At 46.8% G+C, this 24586-nt stretch overlaps 7 protein-coding genes across 7 annotated transcripts; 2 read left to right on the plus strand and 5 right to left on the minus strand.

The window, feature by feature from the left end:
* Positions 1 to 2242: 2242 nt before the first annotated feature.
* Positions 2243 to 4036, minus strand: N7479_011247 (sugar porter family MFS transporter; the record flags this gene model as incomplete). The annotated part of the gene is made up of 4 exons (XM_057258938.1): positions 2243 to 2706; positions 2759 to 2999; positions 3075 to 3772; positions 3820 to 4036. 4 exons carry the CDS (start codon positions 4034 to 4036, stop codon positions 2243 to 2245), a joined length of 1620 nt encoding a protein of 539 aa, XP_057106396.1.
* Positions 4037 to 5077: 1041 nt separating this feature from the next.
* N7479_011248 (NAD(P)-dependent alcohol dehydrogenase) lies at positions 5078 to 6239 on the plus strand (the record flags this gene model as incomplete). Its single annotated transcript, XM_057258939.1, has 2 exons — positions 5078 to 5206; positions 5283 to 6239. Coding segments are annotated over 2 exons (1086 nt in total), but the record flags the coding sequence as incomplete, so codon positions are not given.
* A 67-nt stretch (positions 6240 to 6306) lies between these two features.
* Positions 6307 to 8712, minus strand: N7479_011249 (fungal specific transcription factor domain-containing protein; the record flags this gene model as incomplete). The annotated part of the gene is made up of 3 exons (XM_057258940.1): positions 6307 to 6539; positions 6608 to 8542; positions 8658 to 8712. The coding sequence occupies 3 exons, from the start codon at positions 8710 to 8712 to the stop codon at positions 6307 to 6309; spliced, it is 2223 nt and encodes a 740-aa protein (XP_057106398.1).
* Positions 8713 to 13179: 4467 nt separating this feature from the next.
* Positions 13180 to 15147, minus strand: N7479_011250 (uncharacterized protein; the record flags this gene model as incomplete). The annotated part of the gene is made up of 1 exon (XM_057258941.1): positions 13180 to 15147. One exon carries the CDS (start codon positions 15145 to 15147, stop codon positions 13180 to 13182), a length of 1968 nt encoding a protein of 655 aa, XP_057106399.1.
* A 3233-nt stretch (positions 15148 to 18380) lies between these two features.
* N7479_011251 (uncharacterized protein) lies at positions 18381 to 20306 on the plus strand (the record flags this gene model as incomplete). The annotated part of the gene is made up of 2 exons (XM_057258942.1): positions 18381 to 18705; positions 18787 to 20306. The coding sequence occupies 2 exons, from the start codon at positions 18381 to 18383 to the stop codon at positions 20304 to 20306; spliced, it is 1845 nt and encodes a 614-aa protein (XP_057106400.1).
* A 617-nt stretch (positions 20307 to 20923) lies between these two features.
* Positions 20924 to 22356, minus strand: N7479_011252 (chitin deacetylase CDA6; the record flags this gene model as incomplete). Its single annotated transcript, XM_057258943.1, has 2 exons — positions 20924 to 22089; positions 22146 to 22356. 2 exons carry the CDS (start codon positions 22354 to 22356, stop codon positions 20924 to 20926), a joined length of 1377 nt encoding a protein of 458 aa, XP_057106401.1.
* Positions 22357 to 22898: 542 nt separating this feature from the next.
* On the minus strand, positions 22899 to 23865 carry N7479_011253 (uncharacterized protein; the record flags this gene model as incomplete). The annotated part of the gene is made up of 2 exons (XM_057258944.1): positions 22899 to 23580; positions 23636 to 23865. 2 exons carry the CDS (start codon positions 23863 to 23865, stop codon positions 22899 to 22901), a joined length of 912 nt encoding a protein of 303 aa, XP_057106402.1.
* Between the last annotated feature and the right edge of the window lie 721 nt (positions 23866 to 24586).

A 24586-nucleotide genomic window follows, 5' to 3' on the forward strand; every position in this document is an offset into this window, starting at 1 on the left:
GCGCATAGCGCCCATTTTGGTCAATATTTCAAACCAAACTAGTCTGATATTCAAACTAATATATATTGAACATTTACATCGAAATAGCACGATATAGCGAGTTCTGGCTACTCATTTTCATCACACGGAGTAGAAAGCTAACTGCATAATAGATAATAGTTACGGTACGGGTCCACTTTGGAGTTATATATATCGATGACACAAAAATACCCTAGTATAATCCTATACCATGAAGTATCTCTCTAAGCAAAGTTTCAATATATTCCACGGAGGGAGGGAGTACTAGACAAGAATATAGCCCGGGCCAGAAACAGATACATAAATCAACACCTGGACAGCTTGATGCCGATTGGCCACCACCTGCTATTTATTTATTTATGTCTTACGCACAAACAATCACTCAAAACACACAAATAAGTGAATCTCCTGAAAAGGGTCATCAACCCAATCGTATTTCTTACCCTTATCGGCTCTAGTAATTATCTATACGAATTTTATCAGCCCGTTATCAGAATTTCAAGCTTCTGGATTTTTTTTGTGACCAAAACTTAGGTATACTCTCTGACAAATATTCCAGATTGGAGTACATGACATCAAATAAGTCGATCACTCGAGGACAGACTCGCAGTAAAAATCTAAGACTGGGTGTAGAGCATGCAAGTAAGAATAGACTGTATCAATTTTTACCTAAATTACACACGTCATACATACTAATCTGCCATATGAATTCGTCGAGGAAAATGTGATAAAAAAAACAGCACTGCTATATGTATTTGTATACGAGACGACGATGTGATAGCTACAGTCATACTTCTGCGCCAATCAATCGCCTAGGGAGTGTGCTGGCATCGCCAGCTGCTGTTGTTGCCAGGACCCCGCCAGAAATAACGCAGGCACTGATGAGCTGCAGCAATAGAGCTTGTAGGGGCCGCCAATAGATATTTTCTTGTCAGGAATTGTCCTTCAGATGAGCTGGCCAGATCTAATTGGCTGGGGTGCTGCCATCTCTATTTCCTCTCTATACGAACACTCTGCAATATTAGAAGCGCCTTCGGCCGTTCTCTGCCCATAGCCCCGTTACCACCAAAAAGCGGTGATATGGTACAATAAAGCCATTCCAGTTGTTAGGGGTCGAATAAAAAGTGGTCGAGCTGAGAGGTCTATTGTTATGTTAAGCTGCGTTCTGATTGTCTGCGTTGAACTTCTACAAGATACATTAATGTTCAGGATGCCCTGGAACCCTATCGAAAGGGCTTTGAATTGTTTAATACATAGCACTTCTGCCCATCGGATTCGCCAGATGGTCGAATCAAAGACACTTCGATATCAATGTTGGAAAGAAGGGCTTTGGAAGTCTGTCCCCGACCCCAGAGTCGAGAAAGCTATCGAGCTTCAAGGCACAGAAGGACTTACTTCAGAGCATGATATACCAGTAGGAAACAAAAGGGTCCATGATATTGGAGTTCGCCGATCTGAAACCTTGACTGGTGAAAATTTGCTCGTGTTGGCATTCACTCGGCATCATCAGGACATTGGTGGGTCGTGGATTACGACTGACGCTATTATGTCGCTTTAGTTAACTTATTCTGGCCTTTTGGCAGACTTTTTTTGGGGGGTATTCTTGTTAGATGTAATTTTTTTTAAACAAGAACATAGAACTCATCCACATCCATGTGCATGAATAAATGCTATTTACTAAAGACCTACTACCTCAAATAGTGGAGCCATAGGAAGATTCCACCTACCTCAATAGGCTGTTAATAAATGTGTTAGTAAATAGAGTGGCTTGCCAAACGTCTCTCATACCCTGCTATGTATGTAGTCATATTAACTACAAATTACATAACTAGTTAGATCTATAAATCAAATTATGAAATCGTGAAGCAACAAATCAGGTTGTGTAGTGTAATGGTTATCACTGTGGATTCTGATTCCACCGATCCCGGTTCGATCCCGGGCACGACCTCTTTTTTTTTCTTTCTTTGCCAATATTTTTTTTGGCCAGGATTAGTTCCAATTCACTTATTTAAAGGTTTCTCAAGTTAGGTATGTGGGAATTTTCTGACGATTACAAAAACGTGCACTATTGAATACTATGACTATACGAGCCCTACAAAGCCGCAGCACGCTTATTACTACGCATGGTAAGGGGTCTTCGGATTCTTCACTTATAGAACACGATAGATTCTCAAGCAAAAGCTCACGTATGAGATAATGTACAATTGGAAGCATCAGACATCCTTCATGCCGAGAATTCCACCTGCTCACTCTTGGCATCAGCCATTTCCATGACCTCCGCATCACAATCCGCGAACGCCTTGTCACCGAATGCAACAGCAATCTCCTCCAGCGAATGGTGTGCTGTCTCGACATAGTAAAAGTGAACCAGGATGGCCGAACTGAGACAAAATCCTGCAATCACCAGGTAGAAGTAACCATGAATGCCAGCGAAAGCATCAGGAGAGACCATTCCAATGATGAAGTTGAAGATCCAATTGCTAGTCGTGGCCAGGGCCATGCCTTTACTCCGACCACGGAGTGGGAAGATTTCTGCAGGTAGAAGCCATGGCATCGGACCCCAGGTGAATCCGTACATGATATTGTAAAGCATAACGAAGGCATACTGGCCGTTCGCTTTGACTTGGACATCCACATTAATTTCGGTGAAGACGCAGACAATGCCTAGTAATACGGCCATGCCGAAACCTATTTGAATTTTTAGCCTTTAGTAATCGGCTCGAACTTCTAGCGAACTGACCTCCAAGAATGAGTAAAGGCTTTCGGCCCCATCGGTCTGCTAACCACCAGGTAACAATTGTTGCAGCGGTGTAGGGAATAGCATTCGCAGCAGTGTACAGCAGGGATTTGCGATTGTCATAGCCAGCGGAAGCGAGAGTACTCGGGAGGTAGAAGGAGATGATGTTGATGCCGTTAATCTGCGCGAACATCTGCACTGTGATTCCAACAATAGTTCGTTTACGATATCGGGTAAACATTTCCTATAAAGTGGGAAAATCCAGGGTTAGTGATGCACGACATTAACCAGTCACACAAGTAGTGAAGGGGAGCATTACCTTCCAACTGGACTTCCCAAGATTGCTCTCGTAGATAACGGCTTCTTGAATTTCGAGGAATGTTCGTTGAACATGCTCCGCTTCCGTATTACCATCGGAATGAAGGTCTGCAATTGTTTGCAAGCTTTCGTCCACGAAACCATTCAACGCCAGCCATCGAGGGGTTTCTGGTAGGAAGAAGGACATGCCACACAAGATGAAAGAGAGCACAATCTGGATAATGAAAGGTCCCTGCCATGAAATATGATGTGGCAGCAAAAAGTTAAATCCATAGTCCACCCAACAAGAAAGCATATATCCAGCAATCAAGCACGTGTACTCTATACCCACCATCAAGCCTCGGCGATGAGGAGCAGCAATCTCCGTTTGGATGATGGGCACGGTCATGGAGAGGAATCCCACGCCCAGACCTTGGATGGTGCGGCCTGCAATGAAGGTTCCGAAATCAGGCGCAAACATCTGAATAAAAGAGCTGAAGAAGTAGATAAAAGCGCCAAGGCGGACACATTTCTTTCGACCAATTATGTCTCCAAGACGACCGGCTATGAGTGATCCTACCGCTGCTGCTGCTTGCAAACATGCAACAGATATGCCTGTAATCGAGGGATCGACTCCACTTGTCGTTCCGTCGGCTCCTCCAAAGTCTTTGAAGAAGCGAGATATAAACACCTCGTTGACCAGCAGGCCGGACATAATACCTATCAAATTAGCAGCTATCTTAACAACATATTTGAGGATGTCATACCAGAGTTATAACCGAAAAGGGCATCACCCAAACTGCCAAAGGCACATGTTGCATACAATAAGGGTGTGCCTGTGAAGGGATACCTGGCTGAGACCTTCTTGGGTTTGAGTTTCCTCTCTAGCCAGCTCTGTTGTTCTTCGACTTGTGCGGCGACAGCGAGGGAACGCTCCCTGATGGTCCCACTGGGAGCCGGCTCAAAAGATTTCGTGACACTCATAGTGCCGAAGAGAATTGACCGTGGACGAGTTCAAAGGCCACTTGTGGATTTGATCAAGAGATATTTTATGACAACATTGGTAGCTGACCCGGGTAATGGCTTTATTTATAACCCCAGACCATGTCCGTGGGGAAGAGGAATTTTCTCCCGAATGACGGGGAAATAATGGATCCTCAAGGTACGCCCATGGGGTCACTATTTCGGTGGTTTACCGAATCCATATGTCTTCATACAGGTCCGGGATTGCTATTGGACAATACAGGAGGTAGCTAGCACACTTAGTTTCTAGGCATTCCTCATGAGCTACGCTCGGATCACCGATTATCGATATTACTGATTATTTAGAGCTGCATGTATGTTGTAATCAAAAGTTTTCGAGTATTCTTCGACTGTCTATCGATTTTGGCTGTGGGAGAGTAAACGGTTCCGGGACTATAGTGGAGCCGTACTCTCGGTTCCGGTGGCGAATACCAAGCGAATATCAACCGGTTCCGCGATTGCTTAACATCTATGTTGTTGTCCCCGGAAGACACGGTTCCTGAATCTTCGGGATTTGAAAATCGGGATATGTGGGGGAGATTCATGGATTGACCAGGTTATATGGCAAAGTGAGGCTTTGATATGCTTGAATTTAGGCTGTGAATGGTGCCATACCTCATTTTGAGCCAAGAATTCTTGTATAGTTCCTATTGGTTCTGTTTTCCCCAATTACATAACATATCGGTATCCCGTAGTCTATACTATTCCGACTTGGGTTTCAGATTCGGGTCGAGGACGACGATGTGAACAGTCCGCCGGATATGTCTCAAGACATAGGATCCGTTCGCCGGCACGCTCGCTTGATGTAGCTGAGTGGGTAAAATCTCCAGGATATTCATAATATTTAAAGCTTAGTAGAGTCCCAGACACTTTGGGAAAATTAAACAAAAAAATCCCCCCGCAAATATGACCGTCACAAAAGCCCAGGTAGTCCCGATCCCAGTCCCCGACCCAAGCATATGGGATTTGTATTGCACTTGCTCACGTCAAAAAATTATCTAGACTGCCAATCAGGCCTTTGTGCTGCATCCCGGGGGCACATTTGCTTTTGAAGAACGTAGCAAACCCACACTCCAATCAGACCGAGATGTCATAGTCCGAGTCATGGCAACAGGCCTCTGTGGTTCAGATGTTAGTGAAATGGCTTCAACCTTTCCCATTTCTATTTCTTAAGTGCAAATGAAAGCTAACAAAATCCTCTTCACAGGTCCACTACTGGCAACACGGCCGAATAGGGCCATACGTCGTCGAAAACCCCATAATCCTAGGCCACGAGTCAACAGGAATCGTGGTAGAGAGCGGAAGCGGTGTTCAAGGCCTCGCCGTTGGAGACCGTGTCGCTCTCGAGCCCGGCGTTGCCTGCAATACCTGTAATCATTGTCGCAATGGCCGCTATAACCTCTGCAGGAAGATGCGGTTTGCCGCGACACCACCTTACGACGGAACACTCGCAACATACTACCGCGTTCCTGAAGAATGCTGTTTCAAGCTCCCACCCCACATCTCACTGCGCGACGGTACTCTGATCGAACCTCTCAGCGTAGCTGTGCACAGCTGCCAACTGGCAGGATTTATGCAGGATAAATCAGTGATTATATTCGGAGCAGGGCCTGTCGGGTTACTCTGCTGCGCTGTTGCGCGGGCCTTCGGTGCGTCAACGGTAGTTGCCGTGGATGTCGTCCCTGCTCGGCTCGCTTCTGCTGTTAAGTATGGTGCTACACACACATACCAGATGAGCGCTGAGACAGCGGAGAAGAATGCAGCGGATTTGTTGGCGGCGGCTGGTCTGCATAATGGCGCTGATATTGCTCTGGATGCGACTGGCGCTGAGCCTTGTCTGAACTGCGGTATCTTCGCCCTCGCTCAGGGAGGAACGTTCATCCAAGTGGGATTGGGAAAACCAAACTTATCTGTTCCGGTTGGCCAGATCTGCGACAAGGAGATTGTTTTCAAAGGAAGCTTCCGGTACGGGCCTGGAGACTTTAAATTGGCCATTGGGTTGCTGGACTCCCGCCGAATTAAGCTGGATGATCTTGTCACTCATGAATTTTCTTTCAGCCAGGCTGAAGACGCTTTCAAAAATGTCGCCGGTCGAGGCGGAATCAAGAGTGTCATCTATGGCCCAGATGTCGACGAGGAAGAGGCAAGAGCGATTTTAGTATAGCGCATGCTTTTTTTTTTGATCGTGGATTATCCCCAGGATGAAGATTGAACATTCTATAAACATCCGATTACCCCCCAGCTCCATTCCATGTCATGTCCCATAACCAATATAACCCGCCTTCCACACTGTCCTGCTGGTTGTTTTCTACAGGTTCCCGAGACAGACCAGACATACTCCAATCATATTCTGCTGGTAGCTGGTATCCTTCATGTGTCTGTATGCCTAGCTCAACAAACTCACGAAGCTGAAGGCTATCTCCGCCAGTAGGTATGCCGGCAGCGAGATCCCCTGGGCCCAAGGCTGAAAATATATATTTGCGTCAGCACGTTCCACCAAATTCGCTAACTCGCAAAATTTATAAGACTCACCATATTGGACAGACGTCAGGCTATTGTTCAGACGATCAGCCCTGCTGAGGTCCGGCAGGCGTTGGTCCCTAGCAAGAGGATTACGAGAGTCCCATGCGGCATCGAGCGGCATGCGAAGTGTGTCTTCAACAGAAATCAATGACGGATCTGGCGGGGCCTGTAAAGGCTGGTGACCCATTACTTGGCTTGTTCCGGTAATTGGAGCGAGCATCGCAGCTGATTCACGACGGAGCAGCATGATAACAACATTCTTCAGCACAGCGGTGCTTTGCTTCGATAGTGCAAACCGTTTTCCGAGCAGATCTTGCAGGCGAAGAATGCGAGTAATTGTGCGCTTCACTTCCTGCGCGGTATCGGAAAGAGGCTCTGAGAGAGCCATCACAGCCAACACGATTGCAGCATTGAATAGGTTGATTGCAAGAAATGCGCCCAGGTGGCTGTCGGTCGCAAGCTGGGCTAGAGCCGGCATTTCTGTCACCCTTGATGTTCTTTTTGCAGCGTTCATCCATAGATCTGGACTTGTGGTCTGGGTATTGGGAAACGTGGAGTCGGGAGATAAGCTCGACTGGGCTACGGAGGGAGTGGTATTCGGATGGTACATGATGTTGTCCGTTCTGCTTCCCTCTGGTGATTGTTTATCCACGGTATATAGATGATCAACCTGCCGTGCTAACAAAGGTCGATGCAGCACAATGAGAACATTGTCGTAAGTCAGTTGCAGCGACAGAGACTGCAGAGCGTGTGCCCTCAAGCTCGGCCTATCATCGGGATCGAAGTCCCGACTAAGATCCAAAGCTAAATGGCTAGGAAGGCAGGATCGCCATCTCTGGAGGTTCTCGGTGGCATGTCTGACTAGTGCAAAATATGTGTCACCGTTCAGCTGTTCGGAAGTTCTTAGGGTTCGTGAGCCGAAAACGGTCTTGAGCGCAGGCGATGCAATCAAGTAGAGCTGGTTCAACTCCCGCTGGTAGGTTGAATAGCATATGGGAATATCCTGACCGGAGGCTGGAGCAACAAACTTTGGGTTCTCGAACACATCCGCTGGCATGTCAAGATTGCAATCCTTGTCGTTGATACCCAATGGCCGGCCGTAAGTAATTGATGCGAACCTATCCCATGTGTAAATCGTCCACCACACTCTTTTTCTTTCCTCGATATTTTCGAAATCCCCCCGTACAAGTCCTCGGTGCATTCCTAAAGACTGGGCCATCTTTATGGTCGCTCCTAATAAAGAAAAGGAGAGATTTGGACGACCGTGATAGACATAATGCGATCCCAGGAGAATGCAGGTCTGGGCTGAGGTGACGGAAGGTTGATCCATTAATTCTACCAGATTGGACTCAACCAGCCCCAACAGGTCTGCACTCAATTTCTCCATGTCATGGCTGCTGGCAGCCGGATCTGTACAGCTCTTCTGGGATCGGTACCACGATGCCATTGCGAGCATCATAGCTAACAGCACGAGAAACGGTCTTTGCGAGGGGTATGCAGAACCATGCGCGATTGAAAGGAGGCTCTTTCTGAATTTCGGCTCATAAATGGCAAGAGAAAACCAGTGTATGGCATCGAAATAATCTTCCAACAGACTGTATACAACCTCCATAGGAGGGAACGGGCGACTCAATATAGAAGATATCGGAATGCGTCGGCCCGTTGCTGAGTTTGCCATAGAACCACCGATGCTGGCCTGGTAGCCGGGTATGGCGGATGTGGTTTGTTCATCAATATTATGGCTGCCAAGTTGACAGATTCTTCGAGCAATTCCTATGGCGGATTCAGCTTCGCCGCAGTTGAGAGACGAGGGCACATCCCGCCCTCCAGTGGGGAAGTCAGCAGTATCGCCCCTAGGGTGCACATCTATCAATCTACACTGATCAGGACTTCTTTCATTGCGACCAGGGCCATTTTCATCTGGCAGATTTTCAGTAGTAGTCACTGGAGACAGATTAGATTGGTGTCGATCAGTCCGTAGGTTTCTTTTAGAACCCAGGCGCCTAATATGTCATGTAAGTAAAAGAACAAGTTTAAGGTATCCCACAGTACAGCATACTTTGGCAGGTTGGCTCTCCGTGGCCCGGTCGTTGGAAGTGGTTGGCAGTCAACATTGGCTCGGAGACACACCGAGCAAGGCCGAACAGGATCACACTAGGTCCAAGTTAGATTTAGTATATATAACTGAGTCCTGCTCAGAGGGGTTGAGAGTGGCTCTACCCGGGATTTATGGCGACGACATCTTTCGCAGGCACTGCGGACTCTGGTTGGCAATGGCGACCGGGTATAGCTGTTTCTATGCTCGACAGAGTCGGCAGTAATCCCCCCGGTCATTATTATGAGGTTATATCGACAAAGAGTTGTAAAATGTCGGATATTGACAGAAATAAGATTTTACTAATACAAAGATTTCGGGACCAAGAACCACATTTTGGGCGTGTACCGTTAGTCACGCGCGTTTGAATTCATCTCTTCGCCCTTCTAATATACTACTAACCACTGTTGACACGGTTTATGGCCGCTACCCTTGCACGTCTCTTATTACTTTGATCAAACCCAGGACAGTCGGAACTCTAACAGAACATGGTGTATTTCCCATGTCGGATACCTCCCGAGATTGTAGCCGACCCCCATTTTCGGAGTCTACGGGGTGCCCAGGGGGCCCCGGGCTAAACCCGTATTAGCTAAGCACGTGGATAAAGGTTCCAAGGTTTCAACCAAAAATGTGGAAGGAAGCCCTGGAGTCATTCCGTGATATAGTAGGCTTCAGGGCTAACAATTTAGCCTCAGCCTTATTGATCTTTGATAATGTTGTTATTTAAAGAAATAATTATGGCAAATCATATTAAGAAGGTCCAGAAAAATTCCTAGCAATTTCCTAGCAATAAAAAGAAAAAAGAAAAAAAAGAGAGGTCGTGCCCGGGATCGAACCGGGATCGGTGGAATCAGAATCCACAGTGATAACCATTACACTACACAACCTGAATTGATGGAAGGGGCTCCCATTATATGCATTATTAAACAACACATGAGATGGTGATCGTGGAAGGGGATCATTAAATTATACAGAGATGAAGTTAGATAGACTGCCCTCTAGTGTTCTGTTTTAGATGTCCATGGAAGGCTCCACAAGTATTTATGTGCATCTACTTTGAAGAACTTACCGCGAACTGGTCATAACTTGATGCCTACTCCGGCCATCGGATAATTTAGTATTGATTACTCGCAAGGGTAGTCGGCCCTTATGCAGCCTTACATGTCTTTTTGGCTGTCCTTTTGGCCAGCATCTTAGGCGACCTTGGAGTCTTCCCTGAAGATCTGCTCCCCCTTCCTTGTTTTATAGTAGAGCGATGAAAGAGCGATACAGGGTGTAACCTGTGTAGAGGAGTTTTCTATGTATAGCCATAGATTATAGCTTGTTGGTAGAACTTAGGGTAACCTACTGAAGGGACTGGAATAGCAGTTTGCATTGTTGACACCGAGATAGTGCTCGTCTCGAGGGTGTGGTGGTCACAGATGGCATGCTTGGAAGCAGAGAGCGAGGAACGGTACCACACTTTTTTCAAGTGAAAAGCTCGCTGCTAGAGGGTAAATTCTAGGTTGCTTTCTTGATCGTTGCAACTAGACGTTAATACTAGGGTGTATTACCTCATCAGCGGCAAATCTTATGTAGCTACGAGTCGAGATATTTAACTTTAGTCACAGTAGTTCCATGATAGTCACAGTGCTTCTGCTATATCAACTTAGGTATCAATCGATATGACGTTCTCGGTGGGTGCTACTTTTACCGCGACTGGGTTTCCAAATATATATACTCAAACGCTGAAGGACGCCACAGAGATTTTTATGATAGGGTACCCGCTGACTTGAGGGCATAATATGTTAACAATTTCCAACTGATGTACCTATAGACCGAAATTTCTAAGAGAGCTCTACTACCTGCAGAGGTTGAGTTAGCCTTAATGCTCCTTCCGAATCTCTTAGGGCTTTTTTTTTTTCATTTCCCGATGCGTAAGTGGATCCCCCAGGTTATGAACTCCTTAATCCTGGCCAACTCAACAATTCAGGTTGTGTAGTGTAATGGTTATCACTGTGGATTCTGATTCCACCGATCCCGGTTCGATCCCGGGCACGACCTTTTCTTTTTTGTAGTTTTTAATATATTTTTTTTTATGTATACAAATTTCTCTGGATTATCACGTATACATATGACGGTATGTGTGGCCGTGAACCGATCGACAAGACCAGTAATGCATCCGAAACAAAGCGCGGAAACTTGTTAAAGTAATACACGACATCCGGACTAGGGCTAATTCAAAACCAGCCTAGGACGTATAGAAGCGTAAAGCCGATAAATATAGGCGAGATCTAGATTCAATAGCTGCGGTAGGTATAACTTTCGTCATAGCCAAGGACCAGGTGGCACAAAGGCCAAGTCGGAAATTGGGTGACTTAGTAGTAGGGCTATACCTATGAGGTCCTCAAGAAATCTGGTGAATTGTTTGAGATCAATCCCCTAAAAAGTGTTAAGATACACCTGATATTCTCTAGTGAAACCCTAGGAGCTTCTCTGGACAGTTTGCAAAATTTCAAGTCGGCTACATACCAACTTGGATCCTCGCCGTACCCCGTCCATATGATTCGGCAATGAAGCATTTAGTGGTAAACCCTGCTAGTGAGGATTTTTGGACTTCATACTCCCTGTGATTATTAATGATACAGAGTGGTATTCGCTAGCAGGATTTGCCACCAAAAGCTTTAGCAGGCAGGTGTTTTCCAGTAGCGCTTAAAATCTGCCAGCTGGATTCCAGTTTGTCTTGTTAGAGAGTGACCCCGCCCTACTGATCGTTTTGCGCGCCGCAGTTGAGTCCCCAGGCATCCCAAAGTCGAGCTCCCCGATGCTTACACGTTCACTAAATCTTGTTGTACGTATTTTGGCCGGGACCTATCATAATAAGAGATAGGAGGCCGTTTTATAGGAAGGCGGGCTAAAAAGAGAAATGATAAAAAATGAAATAACAATTTGATCACTACGATATCTTTTCTGATATTTCCTCTATGCCAATTGTTACCAGTTGAGGAATTTCTGTTAATTTAAAGAGCAAATCTGCCATCTCGCTGAGTACATTGATTATTTCCATCTAAGACACTCCGGTAGTAATCTAGGGCAAATCTCAATACTCCCTTATTGTGGTCCTTGGTCTAGGAAAAAGTCAGGTAAGCCTTAGATCTATTTTAAAATGAGGCAACACATACTAAGGCTTTTATAAAGCGATTGATGTCACTTATGTCGTCCCTAAACCAATCCTTCTGGTTCTTCGTAAGGGTGGAAGTTTCAGGAAATGTCCATGAGCAATCGAAACCAACCCAGACAACTCTGTTCTGTTCGCGAGATACCCTCATGTCTATGGGGAACATATCCCCGTGGCAAACTCGTGCTCGAGGTATAACACCTAGGCTTTGACGGATGTCATCAAGAATTTGGGTGAAAAATTGGATAGCTTTATTATCTCGAGACCAGGAATAAATTCGATCAGGACAGCGTTAAGCGGTGAACTGTCTTCTGCGAACATATCCCAAACCGAGTAGGTTTTATCTGGCCATGTCGTCGGTAATAGACACATCTGGATGCCAGTGATTGTTCAGTGGAAATTAGGAATGGCGCCTCGATCGCAAAGGCCTTTTGCTTTCAGTCGGCGATAGGCAGTGATTTCACAGACAAAAGGGTTACGCTCTATATCATCGGGATTATTTACGAGCCAGTCATGCCACTGAAAGGCATTAGTAGGATCAACAGAAGAAGCCCGAGGTTTTTTTTACCAGTTTCATCGCATACGTGGTCCCATGAACAATCACTTTAAACTCAGCCGAACACTCATCATCTCTGAGACCTTCGAGGAACGTAACATCGGTAAATTCTACATCACCGAGTTCTTCAGTCATTCTTGCCTTGAGAACGTGGAAATGGAGTAGAATAGACGACACGGGTGTAATTTGCCGCTAGCTGCCTTTTTGCTGAGACTGGAACCAAATAGGTGAAACGCGGCTTGAAAGGGAAGGCTGGTTTGATCAAGAAGAGAGAAACTGGGAAAAAAGGAGAGAGTGAGTTCGCTGGGGCCAGTGAATATTATAGCCTCTCAAAAATTTGTCGGTGTAATACCTACGTAGCGCGTACCCAATGTCTGGTCAAATTCAACAGTTGATGAGACGTAAATTAGCTTACCTAATGCATCTTTCAAGAAACTACCTAACATACTGCAACCCATGGCTTTCTTTGTCACTCTCCTTTAGCACAACCTTGGTCCCTGGGGGGTTAACATATGATGATCGTGCACAACCCTCGCTACCCTATCAACTAGATTTATAGATGCTTGGAAGCATGAACCACCAGCGCATTGGTCTTCAGAATATTCGAAAATATTAAGACAGTCAACTACTAGTTTGACTAAACAGCTATTTGTTCTCTCAGTTAGAAAAATAAACAACCCGCCTCGGATCTGTAGATTTGGTATATTTTCACACTGCCATAATCTCAATCATGATATATCTTTCTCAACTTCACTCCTGTAACAACTCGTACCTCACTGCTCCAAAAACTCGTTAGGTACATAACGCGGCATCGAATCCTCCCACAAACTATCAGTGAGAACCGTCTTATTCGAGCCATCAACGTTCATAATCATAATCTGCCCATAAGGCTGGAAGGTCTCATCATAAGTCGCAGCCTCAGCCTGGAATCCCCACATTCCAGTCGACCACATGATACGGCCATCGGCAGTCCAGACGGCGTGTGCATCGTTAGCAAACGACGTAGTGAGCACCGTCAGATCGGTTCCATCTGGACGAATAATGCACACCTCGTAATTCGAGAACTCGTTCCTGGACAGGTCGGTCATGTTGCGCGTAAACAGCACCCACTCGCCATCTGGGGAGAAGAACGGCAGGTTATCACGCTCCGTTGTCAGGCTGGTGGTCTTGTTAGACTCCAGGTCTAACAGACGCAGGCCGAATTCAGGCTGCCATTCGCGGTACACGATCTTCTTGTTGTCGGGCGAAAAACTAGGGAAACCTTTGTTGGAGTCGTTGCCGAAGGTGAGCTGCTCGTAGCTCGATCCATCGGGCTTTGTACGGAAGATCCAGCCGGGTTTCTCGCCACGGCTTTGGAACCATGATCCCAGACTGAAGGTGATCCATTCACTATCAGATGACCACGCTGGCTGGAAAGATCCACCGCCACCCTTGGCAACAGTGGCTTCGTCGAGCGCGTCGGTTTCGTAGGTGTCGAACGCCACGGTGAAGTCCGTGTCACCGGGGGGCATCACGGCCACAGAAGAATTGCCAGGGCTACCGGTCTGCTTGGAGGTGAATGTCAAACGTCCGTCAAGAGAAAGATGGGGGAAGACATCCATGAAGCGGTAATCCCACTCCGAGTCCCAGGACCACAGCTCCTTTTGTAGAGGCCGAATTTCCCAGCCGGTCTTCTCGTAGACTACATATTTGCCATCGGCAGACCAGGCAGGTGAGCGCATACCGCCGAGAATTTTCTTTGTGCTGGAGGTATAGTGAATACCGCCAGCGTCTCCGCCTTTAACCAAATATCCGATATTAGTGTTCGAGACATACTGTGGGTAGATCTTGACGCCGGAGGTGTTGGTGTGTTGGATAACATCAGTTCCTGTTTTGAAGTCCACAGAAACGATCTGGTTGGTTGTGGAGTTGACAGAGTAAGACGACCGCGCATCCCAAGTTGCCTGCACAGTCATTTCGTAGAACACAACTCGCTTGCCGTTGGGGGAGAACCTGGGCGATCCGTAGGTGTAACCTGGCTTGCTGTAAACCTCGCGGAAACCGGTTCCTTCGGGGGTGATGGCATAGATAGCCAGTTCCTGGGTATGCTCCCAGCCAGTGCCATTGTCATGACCAGTCCATGCGGTGTTTCGATCCGAAGAGAAGACGATCCATTTCCCATCAGGCGACCAGGCAGGTGCAAAGAACCCGTTCGGTGATTCAGGCTTGCCCGTCACACCGGTCTGGTTGGTGAGGTTGCGGGTAACGCCAGTCTCGAGGTTTGTGAGCCAGATGTTGGAGGTGTAGACGCCGGCTGTGGATGCATAGGCGGCGTATTTGCCATTGGGAGAGATGACTGCCGCATCTTCAACCGAGGGCGTGGTTGCAATTGGTGTTAGACCGCTGCCATTGATGTTGACCATGTAGATATCAGAGTTGCCATCGCCGTTGCGTTCAGTGGTGAAAACAACATGCTTACCATCTGGGTGGAAGGAAGCATGGTATTCGTAGTCGGAGTCATCGCCCAGCAAAGAGCGCTCATTTGTGCCATCCGCATTGGCAATGTACAGTTGGGATGAAGAGGGATTGATGCGGTTCAAGAACATGATGCCTTTCTTTCCTGGCACAGCACGAGGAAGCACGACATCAGAGCGAGGCTTGATGCTTGTGTCGAGGTCTCTGGTATCTGCCATGTGCGCATAGGGACAGGCGGCCTGGCATAGTGAAGGACCCAATAGGGCCAACAAGGAGAAAAATAACATGATATTCAGCACCAGATCGATGCTCGGATTTCTGTGATAATCGAGTATGTCGCGCTGCTGGGTACTCTTTATATAATCACCATTTTTGCGGAGTACGTGTTAAAAAGAGTTAAAAAAACCGTCCAGGTAGGCTCGGGTTCGGTTCAATTTGATAATTTGTTGAGTGAATATGGATAGACTGATGACGATCTGCATATTTTCGACTTGCTGAGTGGCTTAACTGGGGGGAAAAGTGCCACAATTTCCAGGTTCCCAGGCGCCATGCGTGAGATCGACACAACACATCACCCAGTTTGATAAGTTCTGACAAGGTGAAGAAGTGCATAAATACCAACCGAGATTGCATTTGTGCCAAGCCCTGGAAAGTATCGGAGATCCGCACCATGCAAGGAAGATAAGGCCGAGAGATGCTGACTCAGACTGGACCCGCGACAGAATAGGTAAGTGCACGTATGTAACTAGTTATGTATAACTATATCAGATCTGCGACAGAGTTACCTTATCAGATCTATGAAGTTTTGGAACCCCTAGACCCTGTTTTATCAGATCTGTAACCTCGGGATAACGTTGAATCTCTTACGAAAATCTGCCGAATATATTATCTGGATACATATATAGTATATTATATTAAATTGGTCCCCGATTGCTGAATCAATATATTACAATATATGCCGTGATAATTACATGTGTAAATTGGATGGATCTGATTTGTCCAAGGATTTATGAAGAATGTGCCACTTCGTATCGGATATCAGTTTCTAGGACTTCCTTCGTACTCCGTACTCCATAAGCACGTTGGCTTACACTTGGCATTTCCTGATATGGATGCGTGTCTCTGGTCAAGCTTCCGGCTCGGTATAGTATCCCGTTCATAGTACCTAGGTTCATCGACAGGTACAATATATGAACTCTGTATAGTACGGAGTAGATCTTTAACACCTGGGTATACTGGTATGTGCCGGCATTTCTATAACCCATTCTACTACGGTATACAAGTATCGAATCAGGCCGTAGTGGAATATATGAGGATATGGCACTAGTCAAGAGCCGACGAAGAGGATAAAAGAGGGGAATAAGGAGTTGGCACACAATATTACTAAATATTTGCGCAAGACATCTTAAGGAAAATGATTGGGCAAAACAATAATGATTGTGGAATCGTGCCGTTCCCAAATGAGTTCTATTATGCGAATAGTATATTGTAACTGTAGATCTACAATCCACATACCTAGACTGATTAAATTCAGGGCTGGAAATTCCCACTGAAACAGTCCCGATTTAGACCCGTTAGATACCGAGTCCCGCAAATTTCCACCGGGAGCCCGCCGGGCCAGAACATTTTGACAGTTTGGGTTAGCTGCACCGAATAATGAGCTCTTTAGGGTTAGATATATACCCAGACACTGTAACCGCACTCGAACAGAATGAGAAGACACTACTACTGAAGATTACCTACCACCATTCTATAGATTAATAAGCATACTGGATTTCAAGCTAGGAAATATGACTTTATATTTGATATAAGCAATGTAATATTCGACAAAACATGGGGTTATTTTTATCGGAGTTTGTCTTCCAATTGCCAAATCATAATTCAGACAATCGAAAATTGAAACTGCGTAAAAAAATATACCGACCATGGTTGCGTATGTTCTTAACATGAAGTGAAGTTGAATAAGAGTCTATGTGGATATAATACAGCCATTTTACCACTAGACCATAACAAAAACCAAGTTTAGGGCCTAGGGGGGCTATATCCCAGTCTGACAGCGCGCCCCAAGGGGATGGCGACTTGTTGGGATTCTCTGTAACATCTTCATACTGTCGTCTTTTTTGGTTTTACCACTGGTTGTGTCACATCCTTTTTTGGTTCTTTGAGTTTCTCCAAACGATCAGGGGGCACTTTTCTTCCTGCCTTTTCTTTGCAACGAAGGCTTTAAATGCAGATTCAGCTTTCATAGCTTTCTCCCACTTTTGTTTTCCTGTCTGTGAAGGTGTATAGGACTCTGGTCTGTTATCTTTATAGGTATCCCAGCACCTCCATGGTGGATGCTTGCCGTTATTAGAACCACAAGGGCATCTTCTCTTCGACCTAGGCTTTGCTTCAGTGGGCTTGGCTTCTTCGTGGCCTTGCCATGTGAAAGATAGAGCTTCTGAGATGCCTTTTTGACTAGCATGCTTGCCGTGGGTGATCTTCCAAAAGGCTCTGTACTGGTTGAGAATCTCTATGAATGCAATATTGGGATTGTCTCGCAGTCTCAGCACCCATATCTGGTGGAATCCAGGCGACATTACAGAGATAGCGTTAAGGAATCGACCACTTGCGTCCTCTGCCCCTGGCACTTTCGCTCTCTTACACTGCAGCTGTACTGTCTCCCAGTTGAGTAGCCATTTGTCGATGTCGGTGTTTTTGTCTAGACTTCTGTCCAAGTTCCTCCATTGCTGGCGTAGCCTTGCAGCGTATGTGGGGTTATTCCCAGGCGCGAATCTCTTATGCAAATTACTGAGGAGTTCCCATGGAGGTTTGTACTCCACAATGGAAAATTGGTATATTGAGTGGACTGTGGCTCTAATAGCTGTTATCACTCTGTGTAAACCTTTCTTTTTCTGCAGATAAATTGCATTATGTATGGCCCAATTGGTTTGCAACACCTGTAGCATTTGGAACCAATCTGATTTGTATTGGTCCCTTGCTTCATCTATTGACAGTACGTCCTTTGGTGGCACTAAAGGCTCTGGTGCCACCGATAGCGACGGATCGCATAACTCCCACACATCGTACTCATAAGCAACTGATTTTATGTAGAAGAGCCACGCGTCCCACGATGCTGTATCTTTTAATATCGGTCGAGAGGAGGCGAAGAGGTATGTTGATTCCTCCATTCGCTGCTTATTGGCTTCGACTTCCGATGGGTGTGTTCTGGAGGTTTTCAGAGGTTCTGCTTCGCCTATTCAGGGGTTGTGGCTGATGTAATATTGTTCAAAATAGATGACTTCTTGTGTAGAGTCTATCCCAGTTGAACGAATCCGGGCTCATAACTGTGGGAAATAATACAGCCATTTTACCTCTAGGGCATAACAAAAACCAAGGTTCCTGTTTAAGGCCTAGGGAAAAAGTCCGATAGTTTATCATCCATCCTTATCATCACGTGTTGTCGTGTCAGGGACGCGTTGAACAACTTTCTTTTCTAATGACCAAAGCCAGTTCTGACACCACTGATAACTAAATCCAGATGAGTTTAGATCGTATCATTCAGGATTCGGATGAGGACGAACCCCTTGAGGGGGATGACCTCCCTACCTCTGTCAAACCTCTCCAGCCCTCTCAGCCCGCATTGCACCAGGAATATCAACAAGCCCCCGCCAAACAGGCGACCCACAATGCAGTGCAAGAACACGGTCCTGCTCTGGATGAAAGCACATTCTCACAGCTGAACGTCAATTTCGATGAGTTCCTCCAATCGCAAGAAAGGAACCACTCAATGCTATCATCGTCGCAGCAGCGGCTCGAGGACAAATGGATCCCCTCAACCAGTGATGGTGGAAGTGGGTCGGTTGGTATGTTTGCGATAGAATAGCTAGAAGCACAAGAATACAGTCTTTGTCATCATCTATATGCTAATACCGAAGATGATACAGGCGCCATGATGACGGAGATTGGAATTGCCCAGAGAAGGCTTCTGGACGACGACCCTTCAAGTGCAAGCCTCATGTTCCCTTCTACAACCGCGCCGTACTCGACAGAATCATTTCAGTCCGCGCCGTTTCCTACCATACCAAGTTACCACTCATATCAGATGGCCCAACCGACGAGTAATAGCTTCACATACAACCCAGCATCAATTAGCGTCTATGTCGATGCAAATCAGACTTTGTTGCCCACCAAACAGAGTACTGATGACTTAACTTCCCCTGACACCACTAATCCAATGGCTTCGCCTCCGAAAATTGTCCCTCACCAAGCCATCGAGCCCTCCATGGAACAGAAGAACCCACTCTCAAACCCACCCCAAGAAGCCTCACAGCCCAAGTCTCAGCAGACGAGTCTCTGTTCTCCTCATGACACCGAGCCTATATCCTCCGTTGCATCTATGCGATTCAGCGAAGCAAAGATCACTACTGCTGGAACCAGTCTTGTTTCCCCACAGCAATCTCAGTCAAGCACGCACGACGAGCTCGCTCTCCCAGCTATCCCAACAACTGTGCCAGAGATCGAGACGCCCGGTGCAAAGAAGAAGCGAAGAAGACCCAAGAAACAACCGATGCCAGATAACGACGAAGACGATGAGCTAGCTAACTCTCGGGACCACGAGTTCAATGCCGCTGGCGTAAATGGTGCGATTGAACCCTCCGATGGCGAAGAGATCACGGAAGATAATACCCCGTCCTCGAGCGGAGTCCCCGATGAGACTGACGAAGAAAATCTAGATGCAGCCCCCAAGCCTGCAAAATCAGGACTCAAGGAGCCGAAAAAGAAGAAAGCCAAAAAAACCAAAACATCACCCACACCTCAGCCCGATGATAACGATGACGATGTGATATGGGTGGACACGAAGCCTCATAGCATGGAACCTTCAGTCGAGAAAGCAACTCCGCTGCCAGAAACCCCACAGGCCCTAATACAGGGTTTAGACTCTAATGTTTTCGACTCAAACCCCCCTGTTGATCCGCAGCTATCGATTCCCGCAGTCGAGGAGACGCAAAAGGTCGAAAAACCAGCACCCAAGAAACGCGGACGCAAGCGAAAGCAGACAACTGATCAAGCGGAAACGCCATCAGAGTCTGCTGATACACCCGAACCAAACAAGCTGCCTTCCGGAGCCCAGACTCCTGCGTCAAAGTTGGCGGTCGTTGTCAACAATAGCCCTAGGTCTATGCTGGAAGCTGATACCGGTAACAACGATGTATCTGCTATTCAAAGCAACGGCCAGAAGCTCAATCCACTTCCTGGTCCTGATCCTCTCCCTGAAACTACAATTGATACCCCCCAGCCTCAGACTCCCTTGAAGTCCGATGCTGCGTCTGTCAATACACCTCAAAACACAGGCAAGGGCCCGAATAAGCACAGCCCAATCTCGGCGCGGAGTGGGGTGCCTTACCGTGTGGGATTGAGTAAGAGGGCGAGGATTGCGCCGTTGCTTAAGATGGTACGGAAATAGGTAGAGATTTCTGCTTTCTTATTGATCGGGATCTCCATTTCAGGTTTCGTCTCCTTTTTTCTTTCATTGGGTTGGTTCGTTGTTGTATTATTCTGCTATCATTATACCCCTCGAGAGAATGCTCTCGGCGTGCTGCTTTGCTTTTTTTTACTTGTTTCTGTTGGTATTGGTACCTACATATCTTCCATGGTTGCATGTCTACACTCACCCATTTATATGAAGTGGAAGAAAGGTAGGGTTACTTCGTAATGTCCTGCTTAGGTGTGAGCTGAGACAATTTGTTTCGAGACCTTCTCCGCTAGTCTCCATATCGAAAAAAAAATACATTTATTTTGAGGAGTAGAACTTGACGGCTAAAGAGCTGTTCAAGAGCTTATAGTTATTAGGACTCAAGCTGAAGAAGAACATTTATTTGTATCGTATTGCAATTCTGCTACTTTTTGATGCCTATTCCATGAGCTATCTAACCCTGCCGTATCTGCCGATAAGTTCAAACGAATGGATAGGCCACAACAAAGCCACAGCTGTAAGTATAACTATAATCTCGACAATGTAAAACTCGGCCAAGCAATCATGGTGATCCAATCCAAAGACCAAGATGATGCATCACATCCACTTCACATCCACATCGCAACGAACAAAGCAAGGAGCAACGCCGTTGCAGCTGCGGTGCCGATGGTTCGGAAATCAGAATCCGCTTCGGACTTGTGGCCTTTGGTGTCAACCTTCGGGTCCCAGGCATCTCCATTGAAAGGAGCCTCAACGGAACAATATCCGGCATCCTTTTGGCAGCCGCTTCCACAATGACTGGTGGTGTTACCGCAAGAGTTGGTATTACCACAGCAAAAGCCATAGCTGGACCCAAGGCAAGTGTAATTTGAACCACAAGAGCCATCCCAAGAGATCGGCTTGTTGGGATCTGCCGAAGCAGTATTCTTGGGCTTCTTCTTGTGAGGGGGAATCCGGCTATCCTTGCGGTACCACATTGGCCTGGGATCCCGGAGACAGTCACCAATAGTAACGGCGCGATAGCCCTGCCGCTTGATACCCTTGAGCATGTATTCCGTGAGATTGTGGACAGTCTGTTCATGGGCGTCATGGGCAATGACAAGCCAAGACTTGGTGCGTGGGTCGCTGTGCAAAAGCTGATGATCAAAGATGTCCTTGGACCGCTGGATCAGATCCGGACTATCGTTCTTGTAGTCATCAGTGTCAATGTCATACAAAATGATGTGGTACCCAAGCTTGCCCAGTTCATTTCCGCACTCAGTGTCAGGGCTGCAGCTAGAATAGGGAGGTCGCATGTAAGTGGGGAAGTGTCCGAGAATATTGCGCAGCGCAGCTTCATTCTTTTCAATCTGCTCACTGCGTTGTGAAGGGGTGATCTTGCTGAGGTCCTCATGCGACCACGTATGACTGGCGATCTGGTGACCACTCGAGTGCATGCGTTCGATCAATGAAGCCCACGGTAAGGTGAGGTCATCGATGGCACCCTTCCCATTGTTGATGCCAGTAATGAAGAATGTTGCCTTTGCATCGTATTTGTCAAGTAAATCAAGTAGATCGCCAGTGTACCGTGTCGGGCCATCGTCGAAAGTCAATGCAACAGTTCCTGGGATAGCACATGACCGAATCTCGCGAGGACCGTACGGAACTTGACCGATGTGAGGACGGGGAATTTCCTTCGTTGGGGGTCCATAAGGCGATCGGTGAGCGTCACATTTACCGTAGTCAATCTTGCAGTCCGGAGAGCGACAGTGAGCCTTAGATGTGCCGCAGAAACCTATCGCAGAAATGCCATTAGTGAACTGATTAGCCTGACAGATCTTTGATACATACCTGCACCAGAGCAGCATGTACCGACGGGACATTTGCCAATCTTAGGGCCACAGCGATAGTCCAAATTGTTGGGGGCATCGCGAGTGTCCAAATGAGGCTCAGTTGCTGGTTGAGATTGTTCAATCGACACTGTATGCACAGGAGGCGTGGCATGCATTCTAGCAAACACACACGTCACCAAAGCGGCGATCAAGATGGGAGGAATACGCATCTTGAAAATGGTATATAGGCTTATGTTATGTTCAACTGGGTATGCAAGAGATAATGGGTTGGGATGATAGGACGTGATTTAGGATGAGAGAAAAGAGAAGAGACAAGCAGGCCCTGGGAGAAAGGTAATGAATGAGCTAGTTTCTACACGAAGGAGGATAGAAAAGGAAAGAGCGAGGGTTCGAGGCATTTGTTTACTTTTGAAACACAAAAAGGCAGGAGCAATCTTCCTGGCAAGCTACCGACCTTTACATATAGATATAAAAGTAGATGTTGACGCGCTTGTATTCAATATGAACGTGGGTATCGTGAAGTCCATGGCTGGAGATTGGTCTCAGAGCCCAGTACATTTTTCGTGATTCAGCGAGTCACAGTCTCATTGGTGCGATATAATCACGACGTGAACACGCATAGCCAATTCAGATTAGATGTAGCATATCAAGCTCGTGCTGCTGAGCAGCCCTCAGAATCACATGTAAGGGTCTAGGCTACTTGGAATGTCGATCAGAAATCTATCACTTGTAGGCCAGTGATTATAGCAACTCAGTTTGACCGGATAATGTTATCCTCCCCGACTGCTGAGAAGACAAAAGGAGCAAGGGTATCCAGGTGTGGGCCAAACTTCGCAGGTGCAGTTCTTGCAATGACGCCAATTGCAGCGATCAAGTGTCGACGCTGCACCATGGAAATGTCGGAAGACAATGTTTTCGTCAATTCGGACACAAAGCCATTGAGCTGGCTGTCAGAGAAATGGAGCACGAGCGCTGAGATAGCTGTCAGGGCGCGCTTGGTGACAACAGTCCCAGCCGTGTCGTTTTGAATGATGGCCATGACGGATGCTTGGAGGGCAGCGAGCTCTGACTCTTGGAGCAGAGGCCCAAAGCAGGTCACAACCTTGATAAGCACATCGATGGCATCGCTGCTGAAGCCTCGTGATGGATCCTTCTCCATCATGCTCTTTACCACTGAGCCTCGCCGCCCTGTGCTTGAAGGTGTGGGTCCGGTCAAACGGGGGACCAAGACCTTCGAAACTGCAGAGTATGCTGTAATTGCATTTTGAGATGCGGGCTGGTCAGACTGAGGACGAGGAAGGGTATCGACGATGACGCGAAGCGCAGTGTTGGGGACGGATGTGTCTATCGTCTGGGAGGCAGTCAGGCCGGCCAACTGCTCAAGGAGAGGTGTAAGGGATTCGAATGGCAAGCGAACAGCAAGGGGACCGAGACTGGTTCGAGTTAGACATTAGCAGGACCAAGAAGGGAATAGAGCTCAGTACGAACCATTTGAGGGCCTGGTTCTGCACGTCACCGTGTTGATCATCCAGGGACTTGAGCAGACCTTCTGCAAGTTTTGTTGATGTGCCACGGTCATGAGAGAGGAACGAAGAGTTTGGGTTGGTTAGGATCCCATATAGATCGTTCAAGGACATGTATCTCAAGTCGGCATCGGGATCATCAAGCTTCGCTAGCAGTGTGTAAATCGTCTGCTGGGTAACCTGGCGGTCCGCCATATTGATGAGGCTGTGACTGTGATATGTAAGTAAGATTGGGTTAAATTCCACCTAAGGTGACGAGTGAAGCTGTGTATATGAAGGCAATCGGGGAGAGCTTGCGGTGATAGCCTTTGATAGACGCCGCAACAGGACGCAGTTCGACCCCACATCAGCTGACCAGTAGGTAGCTCACTTGAATCACGTGACTATTTCTATCTTATCTCTAGGTACATAGTTTAGGTAGCTCCCACAAAGGCTCCAGGGGTAGTTTTAAACTAATATAATACCCATATCTGCACTACTAGTAGTACTAATCATATTGAGGGTGAATATACCAAAATTTATAAGAATCCGTGAAAGGAAGTGCGGGCGCCAGAGGAGGAGACTGGGTTTTTCTGATCCTCGGGCTTCAAGTCGTTCACAGTTGATCTATGACTATCAAATTGTTAACAAAGAATAGGAGATAACAAGGGGGATTTACTCCTAAAAAATGTATTTGTGGTTATTATACTAAACCCGGCGTATCTACGATTGTTGAACGCTTTCATGGGGTGGAAGCAGCTCCGTTGACCGTAAGAGCTGAGAGTTCAATGGATCTTTGATCCCTTCGATATTCCATTAGGCCGAAAATTCAAATATACTCGGAGAAAATCCTACAGAGGCCCAGCTTACCGACAAATCTTACCATCTGGTTGCCAGATAATATTCCTTAGTGTACTATCCAAACGGCAAAGGACTA

This window comes from Penicillium vulpinum (assembly GCF_028829585.1).
Source record: "Penicillium vulpinum strain IBT 29486 chromosome Unknown utg000004l_segment0_segment0, whole genome shotgun sequence".
Taxonomy (NCBI): Eukaryota; Fungi; Ascomycota; class Eurotiomycetes; order Eurotiales; family Aspergillaceae; genus Penicillium; species Penicillium vulpinum.